General features: G+C 44.4%; 1 protein-coding gene and 1 pseudogene across 2 annotated transcripts; both read left to right on the forward strand.

The window, feature by feature from the left end:
- The first annotated feature begins 3 nt into the window (after positions 1-3).
- Nmrk1 (nicotinamide riboside kinase 1) lies at positions 4-27,438 on the forward strand. Of its 2 annotated transcripts, none has more exons than XM_087583899.1 (9): positions 4-137; positions 6,680-6,743; positions 10,072-10,162; positions 10,436-10,484; positions 16,422-16,569; positions 16,699-16,770; positions 17,535-17,641; positions 20,252-20,335; positions 21,734-23,415. In XM_087583899.1, exons 2-9 carry the CDS (start codon positions 6,715-6,717, stop codon positions 21,793-21,795), a joined length of 642 nt encoding a protein of 213 aa, XP_087440025.1. In that variant the 5' UTR covers positions 4-137; positions 6,680-6,714; the 3' UTR covers positions 21,796-23,415. The 2 variants fall into 2 exon arrangements, with proteins under 2 accessions (XP_087440025.1, NP_001019463.1); NM_001024292.1 differs by lacking the exon at positions 21,734-23,415 and adding an exon at positions 26,539-27,438 and having other exon boundaries at positions 86-137.
- LOC148007873 (small ribosomal subunit protein uS19 pseudogene) lies at positions 11,575-12,064 on the forward strand (annotated as a pseudogene).
- Positions 27,439-27,460: the final 22 nt, after the last annotated feature.

Genomic DNA, 27,460 nt, shown 5'->3' on the forward strand with positions numbered 1-27,460 from the left:
CCCAGGCCCTGCTTAGGGGAGGTTATGAAAGCCCACAGTGGGCTGTGCTGCTCAGGTGAGCAACCGGCAGTTGTGTGCTTGAAACCGTCTTGCAGCCTGCTCTGCGGCCCTGCTGGGGAGGATTCGAACCCGCTTTGGTGAGTACTCACTGCTCGCTGCGTACACACGCCGAGGCCTGGGAACCTTCCAGAGTCTCCTGCGCTGTACCTGGAACCTGACTGCCGCAAGGGAAACCGCGTTGGGATTCACGTTCCTAAAAAGCAATTAGCCACCGCTAAGTGTAGGAGACCTCACACTTGCTGGCAGGAGAATCGGGTCTTGATCCCCCACGGGGACAGGACAGTCTTTTCTGCAGCATCTGGTTAACAAACTCCAACCCAGGGGCTGGGGATTTAGCTCAGTGGTAGAGCGCTTACCTAGGAAGCGCAAGGCCCTGGGTTCGGTCCCCAGCTCCGGAAAAAAAAGAACCAAAAAAAAAAAAAAAAAAAAAAAAACTCCAACCCACTTGCTACCTGTCTTTGTAAAGGCTTCTAAGAATGCTTTTGGCGGTTTTTAAACAGCTAAGACAAAAGCATAGTATTTTGTGGTGTGTGGCACATGACAGTTAGGGGCAACTTAGATTTCCATAGACGCACCATGCTCGTTTGCATATGCATTGACTGTGGCCTCTTTCTCATTAACAGCTTCATTGTTGAATAGTTGCCCACAAAGCCAAAACTATGCTACTGACTGTTACTTCACACAAGTTGCCCAATCCTAACCTAACAGCTCCTCTCCTCAGAGTTTATGCTCACACATAAGTAAACTCATAGTGTTGCAGTCTTATACGCCTATTGTATTAGGGGAAATAAAAGTGAAAACATCGGTTATGTAAGAAACTACAGGGTCAGCAGCACCATGGTCCAACTGCCCTTGCTGCCAAACCTGTTGACCAGAGTTCAATCTCTAGCACCCACATGATGGAAAGAGAACTCCCACAAGTAGACCTAAGACCTGCACATGTGTTCTGTGGTGAACCATGGCATGCACCTGCCCTCACACATGCACACAACATAAATAGAAATGTAGTAAGTAGTAAAGCAACTTTGAAAAAGAACCTCTAGAAAATGTAATGTCAACGAGTCCATTGAAGGTTAAAAAAAAAAAAAATGAAACTTCAAGGGGCAAAGGTTACCAGAAACTTTGTCATGGCTATGCCCCCAGGAACTCTACCCGTGGGAGATTTATGCTTACCAAAAGGGATCAAAGTTGAAATTAGTCCTGTCCATGAAAGAGTATCCATGAACCATCCAGAAGTCCTGACAACATGGGCCTTGAACTCATCTGAAGAGCACATGTGTTTGCTTTTGCATTCCTTAGAGTTGGTGGTAGAGTCCCTGTCTCCTTCCGGCCTACTGACTCTTCACATATCCCTGGGGATCATTCTGTGCTTTAGAATTCAAAATGAGCCGTGTTCTGAAGTGGGACAGATCAAGTATAAACATAAGCCAACTGTGAAGAAGATTTAACATTTCACTGAGATTAAGTCAAAGATATTTTTAAAAGTTCTGTGTATGAGCCACTCTTGGTAATGCTTGCCTATGATCCCAGTACTTAAGGTAGCTTTGCCACAGAAGCAGCCTTGGCTGTGCGGCAAGTTCCTGACCAACCTGGGCCAGAGTGAGATCTTGTCTCAACATATAAATAGTATTAATAAATAATAATAAATTTGTAAAAATATAAACCAGTCATTTAAGGTTTGCTTCTCTCTCAGCGTGTTCTTGTCCCTCTCTGTGCAAATGGTACTAGCTGCTGAGAAGACACTGCACAAATATCACAGGATTCAAGGTGACAGGATACCCTGACTTCGAGACTCTGAAAAGTTCACAAGGTTGTCTCTCCAGAGACATCATAAGATAGTTTATCTTTCCTTCATGTTGTATGTGCTTCACAACATACTGTCCTGCAAGGCCAAGTGTACAGACACACGTCTGTATTCCCACCACTTGAGTGGTAGAGAGTAGGGACCAGAGGTGTAGTATAAGTACCACTATACAGAGGCTTTAAGGGCAGGCTGAGCCACAAAGGCCTCTAAAACAAACAATGAAACAAAACCCCTCCAGCACATATATGAAGCATGACAACCCTTGATTGCAATTTGTTCACCATTTGGTTTTAAAGCCATGTCTAAAGAGGCTCTAACATAGAATGAAATAGAATGATATGGAAGTTGATGGTGCCATGTCTCAACCTAGAGTGAATTGCCTTGTGTATCTAACACAGTTTTTGAAGGAAGTGGTAGGTGCTCACAGCTCCACTGGCCACTCAGCCTGGCCCCCAGCCTTGTTTCTGCATTCTTCTCCACTCTTCTCACATCACCTGCTGGTACCTGGCGAGATAGGTTAAGAATTCACCCAGACGCTGCTTTGGACAGTTCCGGGTTGCTAACTAATGTACACCCAGGGTGCTTGAATTTTAAAACTTTTCACTTACTTATTTAGTGTATATGTGGACCGAGGAATGTCATTCATATGTGCAGAGGTCAGAGGACAACTCAGAAGACTTGGTTCTCTCTTTCCATGTCAGTTCTGGGGATTGAATTCAAGTCATCAAGTAACTCTAGTAGAAGTAGTAGTAGTAGTAGTAGTAGTAGTAGTAGTAGTAGTAGTAGTATAGTAGTAGTAGTAGTGTCGTAGTAGTAGTGTCGTAGTAGTATTAGTAGTAGTAGTAGTAGTAGTAGCAGCAGCAGCAGCAGCAGCAGCAAGTAACCCAGGTCATCACGCTGCTGATGGGGTGCTGGGGGGGGGGGGTGCTGCTTTGATTTGAGAGAAACACAGCCTTCCATTTTCTTGTATTCGGCTATGGAAGTTTCCACCCCTTACCCAAGGGATGTTATAATAAGGTTCTTCCACCTCTTTTCTCCTCTCTGCATTGCTAGAGTTCCCTCACAAACAAACCCTTCAAGTCTTTCTAGTGTCACAACCCCAGACATTACTTTATCCTCTGTAACTGAGACAGCATCCTGATGCATATGCACAGATATGTCAAGAAGGAAGGGAACCGGTATTTTCCATTAACTGTACACAGCAAATCCATGGCCCTTCAGTAATACATCATAAGGATGACGCAGATTACCCATCAAGGCCTGATAAGCTAGCACACGTGCACCATCCTTTCTGTGTTCTTGGTAATAAAGTGCTTCATAGCTTGTCCTGCTGATAGGATGACGTTCACTTAATTGATCTAGTTTCCTGTCTGGCTTTCGAGAGAAGGATATGTCATTCCAGTCTGGGTCATTTGCCCTTCTGCAAAGCCTGAGAATTTATACTGTACCAGTGTAAACTTTTCAGAAGGGGGTGGGGTGAGGTGGGGCAGGGAGGGGGAATGGAGAGAAGAGAATGAGAGACAGACTGACTTCTGTTTGCCTCTTCCACTGACAGCTGTACCTTTTTTACTAGGAAAGTAGAAAGGGCATATAAAGGGATTAGTCAGGGTTCTCTAGAGGAAGAGAATATATATATATATACATATATATACACACACACACACACACACATATACATATATGAGAGATTTTATTAGAGTGATGTGATGGTTTGTATATGCTTGGCCCAGAGAATGGCACTATTTGGTGGTGTGGCCTTGTTGGAGTAGGTTTGTCACTCTGGGCCTGGGCTTTAAGACCCTACTCCTAGCTGCCTGGAAGCAAGAGTCATCCACTAGCCGCCTTCAGATGAAGATGTAGAACTCTCAGCTCCTCCTGCACTGTACCTGCCTAGATGCTGCCATGTTCCCACCTTGATGATAATGGACTGAACCTCTGCACCTGTAAACCAGCCCCAAATATATGTTGTCCTTCATAAGACTTGTTGTGGTCACGGTGTCCTCTCATAGCAGTAAAACCATGAGACATAAGTTGGTACCAGGGACCAACTGTATTGCTGTGATAGGCCTGACCATGCTTTTGTTTGGAAAAATGTGGATATTGGGACTTTGGATTTGGAAAGCAATGGAATGCTCTAAGTGGAGCTTAATGGACCAGCCTAGTAGGAATATGGAAGTCGGTGGTGTGAGGGCCATTTGAACGGTATAGGCCTGCTGGCTCAAGAGGTTTAAGTGAAGGAGAACTTTAATATGGGGCCAAGAGACTGTTTTTGTGATGTTTTGGCGAAGAACATGGCTGCTTTTTGCCACTGTCTGAAGAGACTGCCAAAGGCTAAGGTAAAGAGCTGTATTAGCATTGACAAAGGAAGTCTCAGAAAAGCCCAGGAGACTTTGCTCTCTGGTTAAGCCTCATGAAGAGCATTTTGAACGAGCATGGCAAGTTTAGAAAGGGGAACCAGGGATTGAAATGGAGCCAAATCCTGTGTCCTAGGAGATAACGGATTAAGGGATAGGACCTTGGGGCAAGATCCTACCCAGCTAAATTTATATCAAGGCATGATGGTACACACATTTAATCCCAGCATATAAAGCCCAGCAGATCTCTGAGTTCAAGGCCAGCCTGGGACAGCAAATTGTAGGTAAAGAAAAGCTTAAATCCAGGTATGGTGATACAAACCCTTAATCCCAGAAGGCAGGCATTTGGATCTCTGAGTTCGAGGTCAATCTACAGAGCAAGATCAAGGACAGCCAATCTTAGGCAGTGAAGGAGTTGGAAAACAGAAAGCTGGTGAGGATGTAATGAAACTGGAGGTCATGTTCTAGTTCCTGCAAGCAGCAGAACTCGGCAGCTTCGGCCATGTGGCTCTTGCTTTAGAGTCAAGAATAGAAGGAACTACTGGGATAATTGATGCTGTTTAGCCAGAGCTAAGAAATTAGTGGTGGTAAGAAGAGACCAGCATCACTGACTGAGGTGAAATCTTCTGGGAAATGTTTTCTGAGAGCACAAATGTTTTCTGGAGCTGTGTTCCAGAGATAACCAAGGTTGTTCTGGTGCTCCAGCTGGACTTGGTAATTAATGTGTAAGTCACCCAGGTGGCACTGGTTTTGAAGCATGAAGGGGTCAGGAAGAGCAGCTGGGCTTGGCACTGTGCGAGGACATGGAAGGCCATTGGTGAAGGTGCAGCCTCAGTTGTAGTTGACAGTCCAGGACTGAAGGGGTCATGCAAAGGATTTGAGGCTGGGCACCATGAAGAGAGCCTATAAGAGGCTATTGGTGAAGCCTGGTTGCAGCAAAAGACCCCGGTGTATTGGAAATGCCAGCACCATGAGAAGATCACCAAGAACAGCAGCAGCAGTGGAGTGATCAACCTGAACTTAGAGGGCTACAGAGGGCAGAGCTGCAGATGTGATCCAAGCCCTTTGGAGGAGCCCAGACAATCATGGTAGATCCCAGACACTGGAACAAGAAGCTGTAAAGTTGAAGTTGCCTTGGAGACCAAAGATGTTCAAGATGCCAGAGCTGCGGGACTCCTGTCAAGGAAAGCGGCTAACAGGGAGAGGAACCAGCCCAGAACGAAGTTTGCTGCGTCAACAAAGATGAAAAGGGAGTTGGAGATCTGAAGACCGCTTTGACATCAGACGTGGGGATGTTTGGAGTTTGTCCAGCTGGTTTCCCGTCTAGCCTTGGGGATTACAGCTAAGTGACAGGATGAATCTCAGAAGAGACTTTGAACTTTGGACTTTTAATATTGTTGAGACTGCTGTGGACCATGGAGACTTTGGAAGTTGGACTAAATGTAATTTTTTGTTATGCTATGGCTAGGTATGGCCCCCATAGACTCACATATTTGAACAAGCCTATGGGGGTGGGGGGAGGGGGCAGGGAGTAGAATGTGATGGTTTGTATATGCTTGGCCCAGAGAGTGGCACTATTTGGTGGTGTGGCCTTGATGGAGTAGGTGTGTCACTCTGGGCCTGGGCTTTAAGACCCTATTCCTAGCTGCCTGGAAACAAGAGTCTTCCACTAGCAGCCTTCAGATGAAGATGTAGAACTCTCAGCTCTTCCTCCACTGTACCTGCCTAGATGCTTTCATGCTCCTACCTTGATGATAATGGACTGAACCTCCGAACCTATAAGCCAACTCCAAATATATGTTGTCCTTCATGAGACTTGTGTGGTCATGGTGTCTGCTCACAGCGGTAAAACCCAAACTAAGACAAGTGGCTTCCAGGCTGTGGTACAGTTAGTCCAACAATAGCTGACTGTGGACAGAATGTCCAAGAATTCAGTAGTTGCTCAGTCTGTGAGGCTGGATGTGTCATCTGGTCTTCAGTATATGCCAGAATCTCAAAGTAGATTCTAATGCCAGTGATGGAAAGGACGTGCTAGCAAGAGTGAGAGCAAACAGGCAAAGAGAGCAAGCTCCTTCTTCCTTGGTCACTATATAGGCTGCCAACATAAGGTGATTTTTTTTTTCCCACCTCAGAAGATCTGGATTAAAAGTGGGTCTTCCCACTTCAAATGATTAAAATGTCCCTCAGAGGTGTACCCAGATCCTTCAGTTTTAGCTCATTCTAGATGTAGTCAGGTGATAACTACAAATACCTATCACAGGGTGACCCAAGGAAACAGGTCACACAGGCCTAGCATTAGTAAACGGACTCCATGAAAACATCAGCTATTGACAGGCAGTGTGGGTAATATGGGGCTGGGACTGCCAATCCCCCACCACCACCCTGTAAGCCATTACTTCTTTTCAGGACTAACCCTAGACAACTAAAGATACTGATTTTCTTTTATTTTTATATATTTTAGGACATATTAGGAAGCTGTGATTTCCAAAGCCAATTATGAAGACATTTGTCATTGGAATTGGTGGGTGAGTAATTCCTGTGTAAACAGCTGGGCGAGATGCTCCAGATGTCTGGATGGCTTTTCAAGTGGACATGGTAGAGAAAGCTGTGGGGAGTCCCAGAGTGCTGCCATGGAGAAGGGCCAAGGTGTCCCAGGGAAGGCGAAGGTAGGGTCGGCAGGATTTCCATGTGCTTTCTGGAGCTGACACAAGAGATGAGGCCTGATTGGTCACTCCTTTGGCGGAGGGTGATTATTCTTTCTTTTGTGGGTATTCTGGCATGGTGTAAGAAAAAAAAAAAAAAAAACACTCCCTTCTGTTTTGTACAGCCAGCTTTGGACATGAGGAATACAGACTCCCTTATATCTAGTCCCCTTCCTCCACCCTTAGGTGCTACTTTATGTCTAGTTTATGTTGCTCTGGTGTGATAGAATCCACATATCCCACCGTCACAAACATTCCAAACTGTGTGGTCACCTGACCTGTGGAACCAGAGACTGATGTGCAAATGTGACATCAAGCAGCTATTGGGAAGATACTGTTGATCTTGCTACCGGATTATGTCTGTCACTCTTCACGTGTGTCTTACTGACAAAACTTTTGAGATTCTAAAAATGTAATTTGAGGGAGATGCTCAGATGTGTAATACAGGAGTCAATTCAGAGTCCTGGGTATGGTTGGGCAGCAGAGCTTTTTCCTGCATAGGGAAGGTCCTAGGTTCCCCAGCAGTCAGGCAGAACAAATGAAGAGTGAGTCAAGCATCACAGTGTGCCTCCTTGTGGCTCCCTTCTGCCCAGAGCCAAAGCTGTGTTTGTCACTCAGCAAGACTACTCTTGTCCTGCCCTTCATTTCACATTCAGCACTACCCTCCCATAGTAGGCCATCACTGCCCAGTAATCATCTAACTTTCCTACATATGTCTGTCCTATTAATCCTTGTGCAAAAGAAGACCCCTGCTAGAATTACACTTGGCTTCCCACTCCAGCAGTAAGCAGTCACCTAAGCCTCATTTTCCTCAGCTGGGATGTGAGGGTATTAATATCACCTTGTTGGGATGTGAGGGTATTAATATCACCTTGTTACGGAAGTATTCTCAGCTTGTTTGATTAACTATGAACACCATTTTTAGCTTCTGCCTGGATTGCTGCACCCTCTTATTGCCTTACATGTTTAAAATTAAAAGAAGAGGAGCTCTGTACATTTACTCATAAACAAGGAAGGGCAATGCATTGTGTAGCTGCTCACTGTTCTCTCCCTTGGATCCTAAAGCCTTCCCTGGAGCAGGGAGAGCTTGTGGGAGGGAGATTGAGCTTGCTGAAGGGAAAGCAGTGGGTCCTGAGGCGTTTTCTGACCTCTGGGATAGCTACGTTCCACGTGTGGATTACAGGCTCTGTGCTGTAATAAAACTCATTCCCAGGCAGTACGTTGCCTACAGGACTCCTACAAAAAGCGCTCTGTCTGTGCTCTGCTGTGGCTTCTGCTGATTCAATGGGAAGGGCTCTACTTATTGTCCATTCAGTCATACGATCTTAAAAGACTAAGTTTCTTGCCAGATTGCTCAGGCCGTAGTAAAGTTGCATCCTTTTAAACAAAAGGTTGGCCTCCTGAATATGGACTTCGGCATGATCTATAGACATTTTTCTTAAAGAAGAAAGGTCACATTTTTGTTAAAGAATAGAAGGTTCTCAGTATAAAGAGTAGTAGCCCCATACCCTACCTACATGTGTATTGTAAGGCAAAGTGGACAGCCTTATTAATGAATATCTTCTACTTCGCAGATATAATACAGTAGTTACATGATAGTTTATATATGGTGAGCATTCTTTGGGTTTTGTTGTTTTTATTGTTTGGCAAGATGGATCTTTTTGGTGTTTTGTAATTCTTTTTGTTTTAAACATAGGTAAGGTCTTACTATGCAGCCCTGGCTCGCCTGGAACTCACTGTGTAGACCAGGATGGCTTTGAACTCACAAAAGATCCACCTGCCTCTGGCTCCTGAGTACTAGAATTAAAGCCACATGCCACCATGCCCAGCCTCACAACAAGGACTTTCGATGAATGTATCCCTCTCTAGATAATAAACATTGTGGCGTTGATCTCACCTAGAACTAATCACAGCTTCTTGCCAATAGATATGCAGTCAGGATTTTTACACTATGAATGTTTGGAGTGTGGTGAAATCTTGATCTCTGTTCAGGGTGACTTTAAGTGCACAAAAGAAGACACGGAATTCAAAGAAAATCAGCTTATTGATATACAGCCATAAAGTCTTTGCAAGCAAATCTGTGACCTTGTGATAGATCATTGCAGTGTACTAAAGAGCATATGTGGGGTTGGGGATTTAGCTCAGTGGTAGAGCGCTTGCCTAGGAAGCGCAAGGCCCTGGGTTCGGTCCCCAGCTCCGAAAAAAAGAAAAAAAGAAAAAAAAAAGAGCGTATGTAAGTCTGAAACAATAATAAGCAGTGGTGATAAGTCACCTGCCCACCTCTAGTTCAGTGTGCAGTTCTTGTCCATGTCTAAGGCCAGGGACTGTCACAACTGTGGTTATTGGGTATAATAAAAGAAGCTGCTAATATCCCCTTAGAACTTTTAGTGATGATGATGTAATCTCTTTCAACTTCACAATGACCCTGGATTCTTTCATAGACCCTCTTTGCATGTGACTGAGCCCTGAGCTAATCACTTCTTTGCAAAAATGATAGCATAAGCCAGGCCTGGTGACTGATACCTATAATCCCAACACTCAGGAGGGTCCAAGCAAAGGATGGCTGTAAGTTCAGGGGCAGCCTGGGCTACACACCTGGGTCAATATGGATGGCATGGGACTACCATTTCAAGAGAAAAACCCAAAGAGTAAAGAAAGATTAACTAGAGAATTGCCTCTCCCATGCAGGAGAGCAGGAAACAGGACACACAAGTTAGTCAGGCACCTGTATCGCCAGGTGTCACAGTCCAGCCAGAGGCAACAAATACTGACCTGAGGGGGGCAGTAACAGTGGGCCTCCACCTGGGCCCAGGTACAGAGAGGAGGTGGGGAGGAAATGTGGACTCACAGGCAGCTGGCTTCTGATAATCCGCTCCTCCTTTTTTTCCTGTGTGGTTGAAACAATTGCTGTGACCATGGGCAGTTCTGTAAGCCTGCAGAAAGGGGAGATAAGGGGTTCTCTGGTGTGCAGAGAATAACCTGGAGCTGTTTTGACAGTCAGAACCTGACTGTGCTTCCGGACAGTGTCCGTATTCTGAACATTTAATACAAGCAGGAAATACTATTTTAAATATTCTTTTAAAAAATACTGTTTAAGGATGTTTCATGTTCCCTAATGTCTTCTTGGACCTCATGATTTATCTCGGCTCAGTGTGACAAATGGAGGGAAGACAACACTGGCTAAGAACCTGCAGAAACGCCTTCCCAACTGCAGCGTAATATCTCAGGACGACTTCTTCAAGGTATCTATAAAGCTTCTTAGATAATTGATTGAACACAAGAAAAGGTTTAAGGACAAAGTTAATTAAATCACAGCCCAAAGCTGTTTGCGGAGAACACACTTGGTGCCATAGTGTTACCTGTCCACTAGATGGCAGTATACGTCAGTGAACGCCTTCAATCTTGGTCCTCATTTTCCAAAACATTTCTTAAAGGCTTATCTTTTTAATTGTGTGATTGCATCATTTCTGTCCTCCATACTGTTTTGATGGATTTTTTTTAAATTTTTTTTCCAGCCAGAGTCTGAGATAGACATAGATGAGAATGGTTTTCTGCAGTATGATGGTAAGTATCGTCACATGTTGACTATTATGAGGTCATATTCATTTTCTCTTTCAAATCCAAACAACTTCTCTCTCTATTAACATAATGTTAAATGTTTACGTAGGGAGAGCAAGAAGGCCCTGTGGGTAAAAGCACTTGTCAGGCATGCCGGAAGACCTGAGTAAGATATCCTAGAACCTTTGTAAAAGTGGAAGGAGACACGGACTCCACAAAGTTACCCTCCAATCTCCACACGTATGCTGCGGCAATGCACACACATACCCTAACACATCTTACACGTGTGCCCTCATACACGCGCGCACACACACACACACACACACTCACACATTTACACACTCACATACCCACGAATAAGTTAAGTTCTGAATGTTTAAAGATTACTATCCTTTAAGCCTGCCTCTGTAGTTTTTTTAATCTCTGTTCAACTATTTAAGTAAGTAGAAAATTTCCCACAGATTTATAATTCAAACTCAAGACTGTAATGGTAGATGTTTTCCAGAAGCTAGGACACAGTAGGTTTGTCATCCGTATGTCCATTCCTGCCTGGGGCATGCGTGGCTAGCCAGGCTGAATACTTTGACCCTCACCCATGGGAACATTTCATCTACATCACACTAAGCTTTCATGAGTCCTGTTTCCCTTCCTGATAGCCAAGCCTCTAGAAGAATGTTTAGAAGAACTACGTAGGAAATCTTGAAGTGTATTTTAGACTCACTTCATTCTCTTGACCCAGGCTAATTCTGTTTGGAAGCCAAAGAATAAAAGTCATCCAGAAAGCATCTTTGCCTGTAGAGACGAGCATAATAGAGTTTGTGTCCTCACTCTTTTACAGGTAGCAGCTCTCCTCAGTGTGTGTGCAGACCAACGGGGGGGGGGGGGGCTCCTAAAAATGTGTTCTTTATCTTTAACTCTGAGAGTCTGAGGAGCCAATGCTGTGTACCAGTTCTTACAAGTTTTCAGGCCAAATCCATTCCATGCTATTCTAGGTCAATCAACCTCGATTCATTGCTCCTTCTCTTCCTTTATTCTAAAAGTTATTAAACATTTTATAAAGAAAGAATGAAGAAACACTTCCTTTTCTGAGCAGCTGCCAAGATGACTGAAGAAGCAGCGAGCCTTCCACAAGTTCACCTACGGTGGCGGCGTGGACCTCGACCGACTGCTGGATATGTCCTGTGAGCAGCTGGTGCAGTTGCACAGCACCCACCAGATACGACACCTGAACTGTGGTCGGCGGAAGCAACACTCACTGCTGGAGAAAGGCCAAGAAGGAGGCGCCACCCGTGGAGAAGCCTGGGGTGGGGAAGATCCACCTGGGGATGTGATCATTCTGCCTGAAGTGATTGACTGCAAGACCTTCAACCAGGTGGAGATCAAACCAGAGATGATCGGCCACTACCTGGACGAGTTCTCCATCATCTACAAGCCTGTGAAGCATGGCCAGCCTGTTATTGGTGCCACCCACTCCTCCAGATTCATCCCCCTCAAGTAGCACAGGCCAATCAAGACTCGTTATTTTAAAAAAGAAGGAAAGGGGGTTGGGGATTTAGCTCAGTGGTAGAGCTCTTGCCTAGAAAGCACAAGGCCCTGGGTTCGGTCCTCAGCTCCGGAAAAAAAAAAAAAAAGGAAAGAAAGGAAAAAGAAAGAAAGAGAAAAAAAACAATGTCAACAGTCTGAAAGCATTATATGTTCATATTCATTGGAGAGTTCTCATAAGCTGCTAATAAAAAAGTAATACTAAGATAAGAAAAAATGCTAAGAATGTGAATAAGTGCTTCCAAAAAAGCAAGCAGGTCAGCCTATAAACATCAAATAATTGGAAATCACCTTTTCTCCAGTTATGAAGTAAACAAAGAATCATATAATAGCAGGATAGTGACCCAACAGCATGGTCACTACAAAGCAATCGCCTGCAAATTTCATGAAGTCAGACAGGTAGCTTATTTGAATAGAATAGAAGACCCAGAAGTAAACCCACACACCTATGGTCACTTGATCTTTGACAAAGAAGCCAAAACCATATAGTGGAAAAAAGAAAGCATTTTCAACAAATGATACTGGTCTAACTGGAGGTCTGCATATAGAAGAGTGCAAATTGATCCATTTTTATCTCCTTGTACAAAGCTGAAGTCCAAGTGGATCAAGGTCCTCAACATAAAACGAGATACACTGAATCTAATAGAAGAGAAAGTGGGAAAGAGCCTTGAACTCATTGACACAAGGGAAATCTTGAACAGAACACCAAGGCTCAGGTTATAAGATCAACAGTTGACAAATGGGACTTCATGAAACTGAAAAAACTTCTGTAAGGCAAAGTACACTGTCAATAGGACAAAAAGGCAACCTACGGATTGGGAAAAGATCTTTACCAATCCTACATCTGATAGAGGACTAATACTCAAAATATATAAAGAACTCAAGAAGTTAGACTCCAGAGAACCAAATAATCCTATTAAAAAATGGGGTACAGAGCTAAACAAAGAATTCTCAACTGAGAAATATTGAATGGCTCAGAAGCACCTAAAGAAATGTTCAACATTCTTAGTCATTAGGGAAATAAAAATCAAAACAATCCTAAGATTCCACCTCACACCAGTTAAAATGGCTCAAAAACTCAGGTGACAGCAGATGCTGGCGAGGATGTGGAGAAATAGAAACATTCCTCCATTGCTGGTGGGATTGCACGCTGCTGTAACCTGGAAATTAGTTCTGGTGGTTCTCAGAAAATTAGACATATACCACTATACCACTCTTGGTCATATACCCAAAAGACACTCCAACATATAACAAGGACACGTGCTCCACTATGTTCATAGCAACCTTATTTATAATAGCCAGAAGCTGGAAACAACCCAGATGTCCCTCAGTGGAAGAATGGATACAAAAAATGTGGTACATCTACACAATGGAGCACTACTCAGCTATTAAAAATGGTGACCTCACAAATTTAGCAGACAAATAGATAGAACTAGAGATTATTTTTATTGTGGACAGTTTCAGACATACAATAGCCAAAAAAGTATATTAAATGCTCATGAGTTTACTACCCAGCTTTGCATATGATGAATCTTTTGGCAGTTATAGTTCATCTCTACTCTCACCCGCTCTCACAATCTGCATTTTTTGAAGCAAATCTTAAGTATCATCACATCTTATGTGAAGCAAGCCACATGGATTCCTTGGACTAAAAGATAAATCACTAAGAAACAGAAAATGTTTTAATTCCCTGTCCTCTTCTCACTGGGCTGCCTTTGTTTAACCTGGGACACAATATAACAAAGGAAGAAAGACTGCAAAAGAAGACAGTCAGCTGGCTGGGGGCTTTGTGACTCGAGGGATGGCATGGCATGGGCCTGAGATCCCTGTGTTTTCTCTTTCACCCCATATTTATATCACCTGGAGTGCTAGAAATGCACGCAACATGAACAGTAGTGGGCAAAAGAAGTACCCAGAAACCTACAACCAAAGGACCAGGACGGGGGTGGCCTACCAGAACACAGTGTCCTTTTGTCCCACTTTAGCTTGGCACAAAAGGAAAATCTGTAGGAGCAGTGGAGGGCTACACCCTGAGGTGATCACCCACCACCAGCAAATGGAGTGACCTGGCCTTTATATAAATCTCAGTAGGAGATTTAGCAGAACCAGGCAGTGAACCAAACTTCCAAACTCTGGGTTGCAGAGTCAGAGTGAGACAAGGTATGTGTAGGCTGGCCCTCCATCTTCCTCACCCAGACCATGTCACCAGTGTCATCAGGATGCAGTGGAAGGCTGAGCTTCTGCCCTCAGGTAGCAGCAATGGAGCCTTTTCTATATGAGCCTTTCCCCTCATCCCAGCATCATAAGGATGCCGAATACGCATGCCATTCTGAACCCTGGACACACAAAGATTAAATAGGAGCCTCAATGTACAGCGCCCCAGATCATCAGGACATACCTGAAAGCCAAGTCACTCAAAGAGGCAGTTGAGTCAAGTCTCAATTTGAAAAAAGAAGTGGGCCCAGCTTACACATACCTTGTCTCTTTCTGACTCTGCAGACCAGAGTTTGGAAGTTTGGTTCACTGTCTGACTCTGCTAAATCTCTGTGACAACACCGCCAAAGTTGTCTGACAAAGATGTTAAAGTGGCTTTGAAAAAAACAAGCTCAGCAAGGACTGTAGATAGACTCGGGACAAGAGAAGAGTTTAAATGGCCCCAAGAAACAGTAGATGTTAAAAAGAAGCCAAAAGCCAGACGAGGTGACACATGCCAGCACACCCTTAAACTCAGCAATCGAGAGGCAGAGGCCTGCAGATCTCCAAGCTCAAGGCCAGCCTGATCCACAGACCAAGTTCCAGGACAGCCAAGACTACACAGAAAAACACCATCTCAAAAAGGAATCAAGAAGAAATTTGGTTACTGAAAAAAAAATTGTAATAACTAAAATTGTACAACTCTCTGAATGGGTTCAGTGGAACAGTAAATTTCATTAAAGGGGATGGAGAAATAAATAGGGAAGGCACAACTTACACATAGCAAACTTGGGAGACAGCAGGACTGTAGGTCATACTGACGTAGCCCAGATCATGGATACTCTTTCAAGATTTATTTGTAAACTCTGATGAAACTGACAGTTTCCTAGGAAAAGTTACACTTACAAATTAGCAGTGAAGCTGTAAGAAAGTCTTAATAGTCTTATCTCTATTAACTTAGCCCACACCTTAAAACTTTATGGTAGAAACACTTGTGAGGTCATGTGGTATGATTAGTGGTCCAGGAATGAGGCTAAGAATTTCCATGTCTAACAAGTTGCTGGGCTGTTCTGAAGACCAGGCATAAGGAATCCCCATTCTTCTGCTCCAGAATCATACTGTAAGTTCTAGAAGGTAGCATATTTCAGAGTTTGAAGGGACATTTGTATCCTATTACATGTAAAGGGTTTTCATTAAGAATTGGTGAGATAGGTCAGTGGTTACCTGCTGACTGTTCTTCTAGAAGACTGGGGTTCAATTCCCAGCACCTACATGGCCGCTCACAACTATCTGTAACTAAAGTTCCAGGGGACCCAATAGCTTTCTTCTGACCTCTGGGCACCACACACACACGTGCACACACATGCATGCAGGCAAAACACCCATAAACATAAAAAATAAAAGCTTTTCACTTAATACTATTAAAAATAGTAGCTACTTTACAAATATAGTATAACATATGTTATTTATCTTTCAAATGCATATATAGATATATTGTCTTCCAAAATTGGAGTTATAGGCAGTTGTGAGCCACCATGTGGATACTAGGAATTGATTTGAGTCTTCTAGAAGAACATCAGGTACTCTTAGGCACTAAGCCATCTCACCAGCCCTAATTAGTTTTATTTTTAAAGGTCTGGCTCGACATATAGTTCAATGGTTGAGCGCTTGCTTAACATAACCCAGAAAATCCTGGGTTCAGTCTCCAGTACCATAAATTTTTAATTATTCAATGTCAGGAAGGAGTTGATGTGGTAGTCAGCCATGAGTTTTTAGAAGTCAAGGCTGGAGGGTAGGTGAGAGAACTCGGTGAGAAAAGGCACTTACCACCAAGCCTGGCAACCTGAGTTCCATCCCTAGGACCTCCATGGTAGAAGAACAGAACTGAATCCCTCACGATGTCCTCAAACCTCCATAACGTAGACAGTAAATACATCAATGTAAAAAATTATAGTTAGAAAGAGTGGCATGATATTCGTTGTATTTTATTTTGTACATCATTGTTTTTCATAATAAAAATGCTTTAGACGTACCACTTAAATATATCTCTATCCGTGTTTTAATTGAGCAGTTAAAGTGTTTATTATTAGTTACCTTGAAGGATAGGTAAAAGGCTCCAGAGCCCTGGAGATACTTATCACGAAAAGCCAACCCCCAGCCCCAAAAAAGTTTGCTATATTAATTCCACGTGTTTTATGTTTTCCTCAGTGCTTGAAGCACTTAACATGGAAAAAATGATGTCAGCCGTTTCCTGTTGGATGGAGAACCCAGGAAGCTCTGCGGGGCCAGCAGCCTTGGAAAGTGCTCAAGGGGTTCCCATTTTAATTATTGAAGGGTTCCTGCTCTTTAATTATAAGTAAGCCTCCCTACTGCCATACCAACGTGAAGGACTGTGAGGGTGGGGGAGGGACATGGTGCTGGGAGAAGGAGGGACGCTGGTATGGAGGAGGGAGAGCCTTGTGACCTGAATATGGTGTTGTCGTAGGCCTCTGGACACCATATGGAACAGAAGCTATTTCCTGACCGTTCCATATGAAGAATGTAAGAGAAGGAGGAGGTACGTCTGTGCATTGTTACTCCAAAGGTGAAATCCAGGGAAAACGAGAAAAGTGCCATTAATGAACGTGTCTGAACCCCTAAGTCAAGTTCTCCTCTATAAATGTTCCTCACATTGGGTGGTAGTATACAGAAACTTCTCTTAAGAAAAAGGGCCAGTGTCATCCTGTCAGTGCCCCCAGGGTACTTTCTTTGATGGCCACGTGTGGCCCTTGTACCTAAAGGACAGGTAAGAAATGAACACCATCACCGGGGAGATTGGTAAGTACCTTTCCCCCTTAAGGCCTTTTACTTCCTGTTCACATCAAAGTACAAGAAAGATAGGATGGCATCCTGTCAGCTCCTTGTCCCTCACCCTTCACAACATGTTCTGCTCTAACTGCAGAGAACACCAGCTAGACAGGAGAGTAGGCCAACCTGTGAGTATCTCCCTCCTTATTCCTTCTTGTACTTATCCCATAACTCTTTCATAATACACAAGAGGCAGAGAAAATTATGAGATATGAATTGCAGGCTTATGGTTTGGTATGGTTTGGTTTGGTTTGATTTGGTTTGGTTTGGTTTGGTTTGGTTTGGTTTGGTTTGGTTTGGTTTGGAACTAAATCCATTTTGCTGCCTTTCTCACTACAATCAAGTCTAAAACAAGTAGCCTGAATTCCTCTTTAGATTTAACCTGAATGATTTTCACATTCTCTTGACCAGTGACCCATTTACTTTGTCAGTCATAGCTTTGTGTCAGCATCATGTTTCCTGCATGTTTTCCAGTACCAGAGTCTATGAGCCTCCAGACCCTCCAGGGTACTTCGATGGCCACGTGTGGCCCATGTACCTGAAGCACAGGCAGGAGATGAACTCCATCACCTGGGACATTGGTAAGAACCTTTCACCCCTTTAAGGCCCTTACCTCCTTACGTTTACATCAAAGTACAGGAAAGATGACTTGGGAAACACTTTTCTTAAGGAGTTTATAAAGAAGTGCTGGGGTGCTCCTTGGGTTCCCCTCTTCTGCAGCTGATTCTTGCTGGTTTCCTTGTCAACTGGCAGTTTTTGTCAAGCCTGTCAGATTCCAAGTGATCATTCATTGGACCATTTGTGCATGAATGTTGCCCATGGCAAGGGAAGGTAGCAAGGCAGACCCAGTCTCTACTCTCCCCAGATCCAGTCTACTCTCCCCAGCTGAGACGTCATGGCGAAAGGCTATTAAAAGTGTGAGCTTTACAAACAGGTCTTTTTCCCAAGTAAGCACGGACATTAGGTCAGTGCCCACCTCCAAGTTCCTTGAAGAAGATCCTTGTAGCCAAACTCATATGACTTTAACTGGACTGAGATGGAGAAAGTTAAGGGGACTGACTGTCATCTAGACCAGAGGAAGAACCTAGAAATGACCTAGGAACAGAAAGGCATGGTTAATACCTGAAAGAGGCTGTCATGTTTGTAGTAGAGACAAACAAGGAAAGGATGTGCTGCTGGTGGTGGTGGTGGTGTTGATGGCGGTGGTGATGATGACCACGACGACAACAATGATGACTACGATGACAATGACGGGCCAGGCCCTCTAATGACAATAGGATATCTGGAAAGAATTAAGAAGCTCTACAGAGAGGCTTGAAACATGGTCATGGTTGACACATACTCTTTTCAGTAAGATCTCTTGAGAGTTAGAGGGCAGAATTAGAGGTCTCAGTATTGAACACAAGCACTCAGTAGAAGTGGAGCGGGAAGGCGTTGAAGATGACGGACACCCCGGGAACCACCAGGTGTTATTTTGGAGGAGAAAATGTCAAGGGGTTATAGATATGGGAGGGAGGACCGCATATATGTTTTGAAGGAAATAAGATCAAGGTCCCTTACAGACAGTGTACCGATTTGGGGGCAATATGAATACTTGGACCTAGGCTAAGAAACTATCCCTGGAATAGAGTGCTTCTGTAGACGGTGTCTCTTGGACAGGGCAGAGGAATCAGACTGGCATATTTTTCAGGACAAAGGGACCTCATCCATAGGGAACGGAGCCCGATGGCCTCCAGGGAGGACAGCTTTGTTCTGATATGTGCAGAAAGGGCAGAGTCCATCTCAGCACTAGTCCTGGGTTAGGCCTGCAGCAGCAGCAGCTACTGTGCTCTAGAGGAGAAACTTCCTCTTACACCCTTTGCTTCCTCCTTCTAAACTGCAAGTCTAGCTCTGTTCTTGCCCTGTGTCCTAGTTAATGTCAGCTGTCAACCTCACTGTAATGTCTTCTGAGGGAAACTCAATTGAATTATTGCCTAGAGCGTGACAGCCTGTAGCCACATCGGTGGCAGATTGACTTGACTAATGACGGTGTGGGAGGGCTTCGTTCATTGTGAGCATGTGACCCTAAGCAGGTGGGCCTGGGATGTCTAGGAAACTAGCTGAGAGGCCCAGGGAGCAAGCCCATGAGCAGCATTCCTCTAGGGTTCCAGGGACAGGTACCCTGAGATCCTGCCCTGACTTTCCTCAGTGAACTGTGATCTAGAAGTGTAAACCAAGAAAACCCTTTCTTCCCCAAGCTGTTTTTTGGTTAGAGAGTTTTATCACAACAAAATTCAGACACCTTGTTTAAGTGCGGTCAGTCCATGGTTTCCAGCGTTTGGGGATAAGATCTAAACAGACACCAGGGTACAGCCCTTGTACGAAGCATCGTCTCCCAGGCTGTTCCTTCCCCTGCTATGAGCCACTTACACTTCCCAACAGGAAATTCTGTCCAGATCCCCTTATCCCTGCATTATTATGACTACTTTAACCCAGGTAACTTCTTTTTCTCCAAAAGTGTCTGTGCGAGTTTTATTAAAAACATGCGTCTTCTGGTCACGGTAGTACGTGACAGAGTGTATACTGACACACAGTTTAAAAGCATTGCAGATGATCCCAGTTGGGAAATTGCTCCTCTTTGGGCCTCCTGACGTGAGATTGTGTAACAGGCACCAAGGACAAACCAAGGATACTGTCCCATGTCTGGCTTAGTGACCCGGTGAGTTTATTGGAGTTACAGCCAGGAGCAGGGTGACTCAGAGGGAGTTGCATCACTAAAAAGCCTTCCTCCCCATCCACGGCGATATCTCACCACCAAGGTGATGCCTCACCGAGGCGGCATCCCTGTGAGTGCCTCTGTAACCTGGCTGCTCTAGGCGTGTGAGAGTTGTTACTGCTAATGCAGCCTCTGGAAGGCTTGTTGTGAATCTAACTCTCAGGAGTTCGATGAGCCAATAAATTCATTTACTATGGAGTCTTCCGAGCCTCCTTTCTCCCTCTAGGAGGGAGTGACCCAAAACAGAAGAAATAGGTACACAGTGTGTGCCATATGCACAAGGCAGAGCCTCTCTCTTTGCTTTTCATCCCTTCCCTCCCTCCCTCCTTCCTTCCTCAGGCCATAGTCCTGGGTTCTTCAGTGAAAGCCATTGGCGCCAAAGCATCCTTTCCTAATAAGCCCGTCAACATCCGAACTGCTGTTTCTCCCTTTTCAGTTTACCTGGACGGAACAAGGTCTGAAGAGGACCTCTTCTCCCAAGTGTATGAAGATGTCAAGCAAGAATTGGAGAAGCAAAATGGTAAATGTTGTTCTGGCAAATTGTGCGGTGGGGGAGAAAGAATATTAACAACCGTTGATTGCACACCAGGAATGGTGTGCACAAATTTCACAAGGACTGCATTCATTCATCCTTTACTTAAAACTCAAGTCAGAGATTCAGTGCCCAGCTGGATCTTGATCCTTTTGCTTGTCAGATAGCTTTTAGGTTTGGAAATATGTGTCTTTGGTACATCTCTTAGTTTGGATGTTACTTAAACTCATAGCAGGAGACTGGCCCTATGGGCTGTGATGCAGATTCTGTCATATTCGGAACTCCCCCTTTGCTTTATTCTCTTAAAGATTTTCACCAGGTCTCTGTTTTGCAAATACAGTGTTTCTGAAAGACGTAGAAAACCAGCTAAATCTTGCTCCAGTGAAAAGAAAATCCAGACGTGTCGATGACTTTAGGCTTAGCTGGAGTAAGAGGCTAGAATTTTGTCCTCAGGGCTCCCTACAGTTCGGTTTGGATTTATTTTGAAATCAGGCTGTCAGCTTTCAACGAGAAATGATAGTTTACCCTGTGCATAGTTGATATTAGTGGGTAAATTGGGGAGCTGCATGGTCTTTCGTTATCTTTACTACTTCCTAGCTTAAAAATGATTTATTTTGGGCTGGGGATTTAGCTCAGTGGTAGAGCGCTTACCTAGGAAGCGCAAGGCCCTGGGTTCGGTCCCCAGCTCCGGAAAAAAAAAAAAATGATTTATTTTATACAGGTTTGTTTCTGTGGTGCTGGGGACTAAATCCAGACCTTCATGCTTTTGCTTAGTACCACTAGGCTGTAAACCCAGCCTCCAACAGTTTTGCATTTTGGTTTGTTTGGTGTGTTTGGTTGTTTTTTCGAGATAATGCTTCTCTGTATATCCCTGGCTATCCTAGAGCTCAAATCTGTAGACCATACTGGATTCTAACTCAAAGATATCCCTTCTTCTGCCTCCCAAGTGCTGGCATTACAAGTATGTACCACCACTGCCTGGAAGACTTCAACAGTGTTTTAAAAAATAGTTTTACAACTTAACTCAGCTAAAATGATCCAGGGAAGATTTTTTGCATTGATATTCCCTGGATCACATGACTTGCTAAACTATTATATTACTATGGCCAGAGCGATGGCATGTGATTGGTCAGAACTTAATCATATACTTTGTCATGGTTAAAGACCCCCAGGTGAGACCTGTTTGTTTTTTTTTTTAATTGTATAGAGAAAGCAGATTAGAAAAAGTATAAAGAACCCAGAAGAAGAAAGAAGGGATACTGTGGTGGGAGGACAAATCTCTAACTCTAACTGCTTCTACATTTGAAGCACAAGAATTAAAGTGGGGCACATCTGTCCTTAAGGCTCTCTTCAGAGTCTACAGAACCCTCTTTCCTTCCTTCACAGCGGTCCGACTGCTGGAAGTTCACCATGTCTATTCTCAGGATCTATGCCAGAGAGATCTTTGACTCCTGTGGGAATCCACCATTGAGGTGGATCTCTACACCTCAAAAGGTCTCTTCCGTACTGCGGAGCCCAGCGGTGCATCCACTGGCATCTACGAGGCCCTAGAACTCCGAGACAATGATAAGACCCGCTTCAAGGGGAAGGGTGTCTCAAAGGCTGTTGAGCACATCAATAACACTATCGCACCTGCTCTGGTTAGCAAGAAACTGAATGTTGTGGAGCAGGAGAAGGTTGACCAGCTGATGATCGAGATGGACGGCACGGAGAATAAATCTAAATTTGGTGCAAATGCCTTCCTGGGGGTGTCCCTGGCTGTCTGCAGAGCTGGTGCTGTGGAGAAAGGGGTACCCTTTTACCTTCACATTGTTGACTTGGCCGGCAACCCTGAAGTCATCCTGCCAGACCCAGCTTTCAATGTGATCAACAGTGGTTCTCACGCTGGCAACAAGCTGGCCATGCAAGAGTTCATGATCTTTCCTGTGGGAGCATCCTGTTTCAGGGAAGCCATGCGCATTGGAGCACAGGTTTACCACAACCTGAAGAACGTCACCAAGGAGAAGTATGGGGAAGACGCCACCAATGTGGGTGATGAGGGCAGGTTCACACTTAACATCCTGGAGAAGAAAGAAGCCCTGGAGCTGCTCAGGACTACAATGGCAAAGGCTGGCTACTACACTGACCAGGTTGTCATCAACAAGGATGTGGCTGCCTCCGAGTTCTACAGGGCTGGCAAGGATGACCTGGACTTCAAGTCTCCAGATGACGCCAGCCGGTACATCACACCCGACCAGCTGGCTGACCTGTACAAGTCCTTCATCCAGGACTACCCAGTGGTGTCCATTGAAGATCCCTTTGACCAGGATGACTTGGATGTTTGACAGAAGCTCACAGCTACTGCAGGCATCCAGGTGGTGGGGGATGACCTCACAGTGACCAACCCTAAGCGGATCCCCAAGGCTGCAGGCGAGAAGTCCTACAACTGCCTCCTGCTCAAAGTGAACCAGATTGGCTCTGTGACCGAGTCTCCGCAGGTGTGTAAGCTGGCCCAGTCCAATGGCTGGGGTGTCATGGTGTCCCATTGATCTGGGGAGACTGAGGACACTTTCATTGCCGACCTGGTGGTGGGGCTCTGCACTGGACAGATCAAGACTGATGCCCTTTGCTAATCTGAGCGCCTGGCCAAGTACAATCAGATCCTTAGAATCGAGGAGGAGCTGGGCAGCAAAGCCAAGTTTGCTGGTAGGTCCTTCAGGAAACCCCTGGCCAAGTAAGGCATGGGCTGGAGATCCCTGGAGCTACCGGATCCTCTGTCCCTGAAGTCATCCAAGCGGCTCAAGGCTGGCCCAGTGCTTGCCCCTCCCATGTCACTGCTTCCTTAGACATCCACCCCTGACCACCTTGAACCCTCCTGGAGCCCCCAGCTCTGTAATCATGTGATCCGTCTGAATCATCGTTTCTGTCACCTGATTTCCCAGCCAGTGTCTGGAGCCCTCAGAACTCCAGTATGACCTCTAGGGTGCCCACCGTCAAGACTCCCCCAGTGGTTTACATGCAAAAATAAAAGCTACAGAAGCCATCCCTCCCCCCCAGAAAAAGAATTAAAATGGGAGTTAAAGAAATGACTCAGCTGCTAAGAACACTTGCTGCTCTCAGAGGACTAGAGTTCAGTTTCCTGCTTCCAGCTGCCAGGAAATCTGACACTTTCTTCTGGCCACCGGTGGCGACTGTGTGCTTATGTACCTGCCCCCTCTTTCATGAACACACACACAAATAAACAAACAAAAAATATTTCTAAGTAAGGGTCTCACTACGTACCCTTGACTAGCCTTGAACTATGTTGAACAGGCTGGCCTTGAACTCACAGAAATCCAACTTCTGCTGCCCTAGTGCTGGGATTAAAGGCATGTGTCACCATGCTCAGTGTAATAAAAATAAATCGTTAAGAAGCGATTAAAATGATTCCCATGCCAAACTGGCAATGCATGCCTGTGTCACAGCACTAAGTCTAGATGAGGCAGGAGCGTCACGAGTTCAAAGATAACTTCAGCTACAGAGTGACACCCTGTCTCAGAAAAGGGAAAAGGCCTGTGGCTGACACAGATAAAATGTCACAGTCAGCTGGCTCGAAAGAAAGCATCATAGACCTCAACAGCAGGGAAGAATGTAGCCAGGTTTAGGGCGAGAAAAACCTGCTGTAGGCCACAGTCAGTCACTTGGTAAGAATTCCATGGACTCTCTCCTCAGCAGTTCCTCTCTAAGTAGCCATCCAAGCCACCTGGGCAGCCCATTGACCCTGATAGTTGCTGACTGCAAGGTCAGTCCTTCACATTGGCAGGAAGCCCTTTGAGGAAATTTTAGGACCATTTTAAGTTTCTTCTTATAAATAGAACTAATAATCCTTACGAAGTCTTCCGTCCCACCCCCATCTTCTGACTCCCTCCCTCTACCCCCACAATCCCACCCCTCCCTTCTTACCTGTACCATATGTTACTCTGATGGAGGTAGGCCTCCCATAATGCAGCCCAGGGCTGTTCGGCTTTCATAAATGATAACCTTGAGCCAGAACTACTTACTCATCTAAGAGAGATCAGATCCTCTTCCTGGCCCAGGGAGAGGCTTTGGGGGCATTTAAGTGCTTGGATACCAGTATCTGTCTTCTCAGTAATGGCCAAGACTTAGACCCAGTTCCCTACTACTGACTAAGTGATATATTGAAATTTGACCTTAGTATCTGTCTAACAATAGAGACAGTGGGACCCCTAGTCATGTTCCTCGGATGCTTTATTCCCCATGGCACCTCAAGTTCTTTTTTATCTGCCACAAGGGCCAAGAAGAGCTGGCATGTAGCAGCATGTGCTGTAAGCCCACAAGATTGTACCTGTCCATGTGTGAGACTCTCTCTCCCTCCCACATACACACACACACACACACACACACACACACACACACACACACACACATACACCTTCCCTGCCTGCATCTAGAGTCTAGAGATAGGTAAGAAGTGTTCACTTCAAGCCTATCTGTTCTGGATCACAGATAGGAGTAAAATAAGAATAACAGAAATACTAAAAGACAAAACCTGGAAGCAGATTCACTTTTCCTGCCCCCAAGATTTATAGTAGTCTTCTGTTGCACAGATAAGTTACCATGCTATTTATAGTAATCTATTACCTTTCCGGGTTCTTCCAGCCAGAAACATCCTCAGCAAAGCCTGTTTTAGCCCTGAGCCTCAGCTAGCCAGGGTGGTGTTGGCTCTTCTGGGATGCTTCACTTTGTGTACTCTGTTCAGCAAATCTTTCATTATAAGAAAATGGAGTCATGATCATGACAAGGTAATAAAACTGATAGGTAAATAAAAAAGATCGAGTTTAATCATTACAACCATAAATAACCCAGAAAAGGAAGGCTATATAAAAAAAAATGTCGTGCGGTCCTAATTCAAAACTGAATCGTGAAGCAAAATGTAATCATTACCTCATCTAGCTGTTACAGACAATGTGCTCTTAACACCAGGAGTGTCCAAGCTCCTTTTAAAAGTTATTACTTCCATCTCATTTTTAAAACACATTGATTGTAAGCATTTTTATGGAAAGGCAAAAGGAGAGAAATCATAACTATGTTCATATCAATCCCTGTCTTACAAGATGCTGTGAGCGCACTGGGAACTCAGTCGTGATTCCTGGGCTTTGGTATGCTGTTGTATGCAGCTTTGTAGAGGTTATTATTAATGAAACTAAGTGTCACAGCCATTAGAAGGTCAAAAGCTGAGTTCTTTTTTTTTTTTAATACACAAGGGTGAAATCTAAAACTTAGTGTTGATATTTTAGTTGGAACCAAGATGTCTGAGAGCAGATACCAGATAAAAGGATAAGAAATGGAAAAATGAAATCTTTATGATCAAGTATTTGTATTTTCCTACACTGGATTTGAAATATAATTTTTACATAGTAAATAATATTACTGTAACTTTCTGTCAGAATTCTGTCACACTCCCACAGAACCCTTCCTCTTAGGACATGGTGTCCAGTTTTCATGGAGTTTTCTCTGCTTACTTTGGTTGTTAACTTCTATGGCCATTGTTGTCATTTCTGCCACACTGAGTTTAGTTAGTGTTGAGTGTGCATATGAGGGGAGTATTTAGCAGAGCATAGGCAACTTACCAGTGGCTGCACCACTTCAGAAAATACCACCCTCTCCCTGACACCATTAGCTGCAAATAGTTCCTCAGGAGGAGTGAGGCCTCAGGAGACCCTCCTTATGATAGAGTGCTGGTGGGCCCCATCTTGGGCAGGTCCTGGGAACCACAGTCGCAGTGAGTTCGCTGGTACAGCAGCTATGTCACATCCAAACAACAGTGTTCATATCCCTCCCCATACTCTGGCTCTCCGCTTCCTTCTGCCCCCTCTTCTACAGTGTTCTCTGAGCCTTGGGGGCAGGGTAGTTAGTGCTTTCTCTCTCTGTCCTGTTCATGGCCGAGCACTCAACAGTGCTTATCCTCAGCCCTTGAACCCGTTCTGAGTCTTCTCAACTACCGAGGGTGTCTAATTTCTTCAGACAGGCTTACATTTTGATGCAAGTATTAAAACAACAGAATTCGATCCAGTGTTATTCTTTGAGGACAAAGCAAAATTTTTTGCCTCAGAAATCCTTGTGATCTTAACATTCTTGGGATTACAGTTTGGGATGTGACAATCTAACCAAATAAGATGTGAAGTTCTCATATTTTTCTCTTCATTCCTAAGGTTTGTGATAACACCACCCAGATGCAGTGCAGCAAGTCTTCCCGGGATGGATTCGGACCCTTGAAGGGATATTCTGAAGAACATTAACCGAGTTTCAGTATGTCTTTCTGGCAGTGACAGCTCGTCTGTATGTTCATTTTTCTCACACTTTCCCCAACATACGGAGCCATGTGTGCGCACGCCACCAGACAGGAACCTTCTCAGGAAAGCAAGAATGGCTTGATCTCACTCTGCGGGAGGCACAGCACAGTTTGTGCACAAAGGGTCAGTCCCTCTACAGGAACAAAAGCCAAAATTTCCTGACTGTTACCTAGCAGGGAAACCATTGCCATGTACACCAGCAATGTGTGCTGTGCTGTGTATGATTCTGCATTTGTATGTATATGTATGTATTTATACATATGCTCACATACTACAAAATGAACCTTGTATACTACACAGCATGTTTTTTTTCCAGTTTTCATTTTGTTCCTATTGATTATAATATATAATTTGAAAAATGGTCTCATAGCAGTGCCCCCCCCCACCTACAACTGACGGCATTACCCAAAGTAAAGGTCCCATATTGACTGAGTCAGCAGTTTAAGGCAGAGCCTGGAGACTTTGTGCTTGTAGCCATAGGCTTTCTTGTATCTGTCGAATACTGTGTCTCTGTGAGATTTTTTTTTTTATATCCATAGACGTTTTTGGTATGTTTTACTTGGTTTTCTGAAACTGACACTCCGAAATACAGAATCATATAGTTTCTTCAATCATATATAAAACCAAGGCCTTTCTTTGAAAAGCACAGGCAGGAGAAGTGAATTGGGGAATCTCTTAGTGCCTCTTTCAATGTGGGAATTAAAATCATGAATTCATGTATGGAGATTGTTTATTAATAATAAAAATAACTGCCCATGATCTCAATTTGTACAAAACATAT

The sequence above is a fragment of the Rattus norvegicus genome, chromosome 1 (assembly GCF_021556685.1).
Source record: "Rattus norvegicus strain SHRSP/BbbUtx chromosome 1, alternate assembly SHRSP_T2T, whole genome shotgun sequence".
Classification (NCBI taxonomy): Eukaryota; Metazoa; Chordata; class Mammalia; order Rodentia; family Muridae; genus Rattus; species Rattus norvegicus.